The 5,821-nt window shown below is 41.8% G+C and overlaps 1 protein-coding gene across 1 annotated transcript; it reads left to right on the top strand.

Annotated features, from left to right (window-relative positions):
* Positions 1–944: 944 nt before the first annotated feature.
* On the top strand, positions 945–4,677 carry LOC110522542 (prostaglandin E2 receptor EP2 subtype). Its single transcript, XM_021600993.2, has 2 exons — positions 945–1,956; positions 2,463–4,677. Exons 1-2 carry the CDS (start codon positions 1,168–1,170, stop codon positions 2,754–2,756), a joined length of 1,083 nt encoding a protein of 360 aa, XP_021456668.1. The 5' UTR covers positions 945–1,167; the 3' UTR covers positions 2,757–4,677.
* Positions 4,678–5,821: the final 1,144 nt, after the last annotated feature.

The raw sequence follows: 5,821 nt of genomic DNA, 5'->3' as shown, positions 1-5,821 counted from the left end.
ATAACTTCTACCTTATCTTCTACAATATCTTCTACCTTATCTTTTACTTTATCTTCAACAAGAAATATCACTCACAAAACAGAATAAATATCTGATAAAACTACAGTTCCTCACAATAAAATGACAGCTCTTAATAAAGACAGCTCTGTTTAAAAAGAAAGAACAGCTTTATACGATATGAAAACAAATCATTTTGAGCTGATAGGAACTCCAGGTTCAATTCATTAAGGTAAGCCTTTGAAGGCCTGAGAAGTCACTAGTTGTGGATCTCAAGGAGTTAGTCCAAAGTGTCCCAGTGTGGCTTTGTATAAATAAAAATAAATAAAATACATGATTTTCTTCCTTATTTTCCACAATATCTTTGTACAATATCTTTATTCATCAGAAGTCACGACAAGCACATCCCTGAAAGAAGAGGAGACTGGTGAGGGGATGTCGGCTCATAGTAATGGCTAGAATGGGATACGTGCAATGGTATGAAACACATGGAAATGATTTGTTTGATGTTGGATACAGTTCCATAAATTATTTCCATGTGTTTCTATTAGCCCCTGCCATCAGCCACCACTCTCGACCTGTAGACCTATACAAAAGAAGGCTACATATTAAAGTGGAATTTATCAGGCAGACTTATAACAGTAGGCCTAAACAGAAACTGAAAACAAATTAAATCCGAGGGTAAGTAATACAACCTTCAAAAATAAATGAATAGTGGGTAGTGCGCACTTCTCCACCTGAGCAGGCTGACAGTAGTCATATGCCGTGGTCAAAACAACTGGGAACACCGAAGTCGGAAGTCGAAGAATTGCGAATTCTGAGTTCCGAGCTCCCAGTTGTTTTGAACACGGCATTAGTTTATACCTATCCATGCGTTGTAAGATCTGAAATGCGTCAGCAACGCCTGGGCAGAGGAACCCGCACAGTGTGGGCTCACACTACACTCTCAGCACACGGAACCACATGGTTGCGTGTGTGGGTGGTGGGTGGTGGGTGGGACTGAAAAGAAATCCGAGTTTTTGTTGACACGAGATGAGCCGCTTTTCTTATGTCAGTTGGATGCGGACGTTGTTCTTTTGTGTGAACTGATCTGTGTAACAGTATAACATAAAAGTCACATTGATCAGGCCATGCGCTTACCGCTTAGTGGAGTAGGTTACTTCTTTTTTTATGGATTACAAAGCTAAATTAACCTGCGGTGACAGAGACAATGTCTCGTCCGGAAATCTCTATATGTCCGCGGCAATGTTCTCGGCGGGAGTTCTCGGAAATGTAATCGCCTTGGTCCTTTTGGAGATGCGGCGCCGGAGGCAAAGTCCATCCCTTTTCCAGGTGCTGGTGACCGCGCTGGTGATTACGGACCTACTGGGTACCTTCTCCGTCAGTCCTCTCGTACTAGCCTCCTATACACAAAACAGGACCTTGATGGGTATGGGTGAAAACGGAGCAGTATGCAACTATTTTGGGTTCAGCATGACTTTTTTCAGCCTCGCCACTTTGGCCATTCTGTGTGCCATGGCTTTGGAGCGCTACCTCTCCTTTGGACACCCGTATTTTTACGAACGGCACTTGAGAAAACGCTGCGGATACATCACCATTACACTCATCTACCTGATCTGCATCCTTTTCTGCCTAGCACCTTTCGTGGGCTTTGGAAAATACGTTCAATATTGCCCGGGGACTTGGTGCTTCTTTGACATGGTCCCATTAGAAACCAAACCAAAAGTACACGTCGGTGTGTATGCGTCATTGACTCTCCTCATGATTTCTACCACAGTGGTCTGTAACTTATCTGTCGTCTACCACTTAATTATGATGTATAGGAGGTGCAAAGCGCGTGTTTTAACGCGACGGATACGGTTCTACCAAAGATCCCTCTCTATGACAGAGGAAGTGGAGCATCTTCTGCTTTTGGTGTTCATAACGGTGACCTTTGTCATCTGTTCGTTTCCTTTAGTGGTAAGAGCATTCGTTTCGATGTTGCAGGTCAAAGTGTTGAAAATATTGAGACACTGTCTAATGTGCAGTGTGTGTGTGTGTGTGTGTGTGTGTGTGTGTGTCCTCCCTTCTCTCAACCCAAGCATCTCTTCTTCACATATGTTACAGTTCAAAATGGTGCTCTTTAACATAACCATGTCCCAAGCCATGTCCTGTTACATCATCATAAACAACAACAACCCAATTTAAACATTTAACATGTCAATAATGAAAGGCTTACAAGGAGCAAGACCATTGACATATTGTGATTGTTTATGTATTGTATTTCCATGTACTTATTGCAGTGTTCTTGCACCTGTTATTGCTCAAGCCTACTAGCTGCAACCAATACTTCCTAGCCTTTAATAGATCATAAGGATACTGTCTTACTTGATAACCATATTTTGTTGATATTGAAATTCCGAATAACTGACTGTGATGCATTTTCTCTTTGTGTGTGTGTCTGTCTGTGTGTGTGTCCCCCATAGCTCCGTGTGTTCATCAACTTCATGGGCAGGTCAAATGAGAGCTATGGCACTGATCTCGCTGCTCTCCGCCTGCTGTCCTTCAACTCCATCATCGACCCCTGGCTCTTCATCATCCTCAGCCCCTCGGTGCTGCGCTTCCTCTGGAGGAAGCTGACACTGTGTAAGCCCCAGAGGCCCCCTGAGGCCCCCACATTCTCACGGGAAAAGCCTTTCCCCGTTGGGCCAAAACTCTCACTGCCAAACCCACCCATGGAGCTCCAGAATGAGGAAGTGCAGAGAGTGGACAAGACATAATTTCATGCATATGGAATCAGGGGCCAATGACCCACTCTAGAAGGATTACAGTAACAGGACCATTTGATATCAGCAGGAGCCTAAGTGGACACAGGAAGTGATTTGACAGACTAGACATCCACTGGTTGAAGGGACCCCCTTACACAGTGTGTACTTGCAACTAAACATTTAGTGAGGTGCAGCATTTTCACTTACTGACCTCATGACAGGAGGTTGGAATAGATTGAGGAAGATATCAGAGATGTGGAAGGCTGTGGTGCTGACATGTTATACCCACACAATATGGATTTGGGATTTGGAACCGGACTTATTTCATTGCTTCATTATATTTATATACAAACTTTATGATCAGAAATGTATAGGACTGAAATGTTCATTTGACCGAACTCCTCCTGGACGAATGGGTCCAGTATTTACTATATTAATAAAAGTCAATAAACATGATCTAATCTTTAACCATTTTATGATTGGAAAACCAAATATAATGTCCTTGTAATATATTGAATGTTTACATTAAATGTTTCAGTATCAGAACCCAAACCCAGCTGTCGTTGGAGCCCGTATTAATATGATGTCTCACAGCAAAGAAGGAATTAGATCATAATGAATAAGATTACATAGACAAGACGGCCAGGTCACCTACATGGGACTCGAAATAAGCCGACAGACCAACTGTTAAGGCTGAAAGCTACACAGTCCCAATCCTGAGAAGGTAAACATAGCTGCCTGTTCAGCACGGTACAACATGTTTAGACATTTGGTGACCAATGTGCCGTTTTTAACATTTATTAGAATTTTTAATCTGTCCCTTTGCATTAAGCCACTCCTCAACAGATACTCAATCCTTGATTTAGCTGTGATGTGTGACGATAAGATGGGTTTCAGCTTGAGGTTCTTACTCATACCAGTAACTTTCCATTCCAAACAAAGGCGTTGGCTTGTCTTATTCATAATGCACACAGAACAGACTGGTTTTGACTTGTGTGTCCTCATCTTTGTGCTGTGTACAGTATGTCATCCTAAGTACTGCTGCGACTATACGGCCACTCAAGTGTTCCTGTATTTCTCTTTTCATTTCCTGACATGGCTTTTTTTAGAAAACGATTCATGTTATTTTCTTCAAAAGTGTTGCCTACCCTTCCGTGGTTCTATTCATTTTCAGTCAGTCTGAAGCCCTGCATCTATGTTGATCGTTAATTAAGTAAAAGGCCAGCAGGGCTTCCATTGGCAGAGATCTGGTTGAGTGACTGTTTAAGACTGAAATAGCTGTGTTGTTTATTAAACAAAAGTGTCATTGCCCTTAAGGCAGGAAGTCAGAGGGAGACAGTGTGTGCATCCTAAAATGCATCCTAATCCCTTTATAGTGCACTACTTTTGACCAGGGCCCATAGGGAAATGTGTAGTAAATTGGGTGCCATTTGGAACACGCTCACTGTATTCAGATTAGTTTGATCAGATGCACTCCATGTGTTTCCCATAAAGCACTGCTTCTGTATTTACTTTAAGCTCCGTTCCCATCATTGATGGTATGTTCCATGTCCTTCAGATAAGATCTCCACTCGCAGAAAAGTGTGTTTACTGCTGGACTTTCAGTCCCTTACGAATCTAGGAAGGAAACACTTACCTTGGATAGTTTGACTATTGCATTGAGCTGACACTTTGGCACATCTTTGCTAGGTCAGTAAATGGTAAAGCTGCTCTTTGTAAAAGTGGACATTTTTAAACTGTTTTTATTTATGTGCCACTGTGTGTGAGTTTACCGTTTCAATTTGTTAGTGTGAATTTCAGTCAACAATTGAAGTGAGGGAGAAATTGAGCTAATATACGGTGGCCTAGCTCCAATGCTCCATAAGTATTGTACTGATGAATGAAGAAATGAAGAAAAAAGTAAATAATGTCTCCAAGTGCAGCAGTATATTGTACTATATACTAACAGTACACTTACAGGGAAGGATGCACGGTCATCTCACAACCAGATGGTTTCTGGTTGGACTGATACAACATAGATAAACATAGAATTGGACACAGATCGCACTTACACTACCAAACACAGACCGCATGTACACAAAAACTTAATTTCAAAGTGACAACAAGGACATAGGATTTCGAAACACAAACAGGAACTCAGATGTTTATTTTCGAAGGGATCTGAGATTTCATTTTATGTTCAAATCAGTTAGATTGGACAGCTCACAGAATGTCACACATCTTATGAAGCAAACAAGGAACAGACAACCAATAGTATGAACAAACAACAACAGCCCAAAACATTACTGTACATGCGAAATACCACCCACTACATGATATTGTACGTCGGATCACAGTTAAGGGCCCTTATTCACAAAGAGTAACAGTGGTAAAATGAAGATAATATGGATAATACAGCTCTTTGACTGGGAGACTATAAATACGGTCCCTGAGATTTAGCCTAAAGATTTGACCTAGGGCTAATATACTGTAGGAGTGTGTTTTTAAGTTGACATGTGTATTTTTAAGTTGATCAAGTGCCATGTCCATGGCCCCACGAGATATTTCCCACAGGAAAGTTTTTTTATGTTTCCTAGTTGAGAATGTTAACAGCATCCAGAGACCAAATATCTGTAGAGAATGAACAACACATGTTTGATTTGCAGGGGGGTTGCTGAAGCTGAAGCTGCTGTGGTGCTTGCTTCACTGTCTGTCTCATTCACACTGCATTCTTTTTAAAATTGAACCCTTATTTTACCAGGTAAGTAGACTGAGAACATATTCTCATTTACAGCAACAACCTAGGGAATATTTACAGAGAGAGGAGGGGGGATGAATGAGCCAATTGGAAGCTGATGGGGATGATGAGGTGGCCATGATGGTGTGATTGGGAATTTAGCCAGGACACCGGGGTTAACACCCCTACTCTTACAATAAGTGCCATGGGATCTTCAATGACCACAGAGAGTCAGGGCACCCATTTAACATCCCATCTGAAAGACAACACTTAACACTGGGCAATATCCCCAATCACTGCCCTGGGGCACTGGGATAGTTATTTTGACCAGAGGAAAAAGTGCCTCCAACACCACATCCAG

This window comes from Oncorhynchus mykiss, chromosome 4 (assembly GCF_013265735.2).
Source record: "Oncorhynchus mykiss isolate Arlee chromosome 4, USDA_OmykA_1.1, whole genome shotgun sequence".
Lineage (NCBI taxonomy): Eukaryota > Metazoa > Chordata > Actinopteri > Salmoniformes > Salmonidae > Oncorhynchus > Oncorhynchus mykiss.
Note: the sequence above shows the minus strand (reverse complement) of the source record. Positions and strands in the feature narration are given on the sequence as shown.

Coding starts and splice junctions, on each gene's coding strand:
- LOC110522542 (XM_021600993.2), top strand. CDS start 1,168: ATGGATTACAAAGCTAAATTAACCTGCGGTGACAGAGACAATGTCTCG. Junction 1,957..2,462: donor TCTGTTCGTTTCCTTTAGTG/GTAAGAGCATTC, acceptor TGTCCCCCATAG/CTCCGTGTGTTCATCAACTT.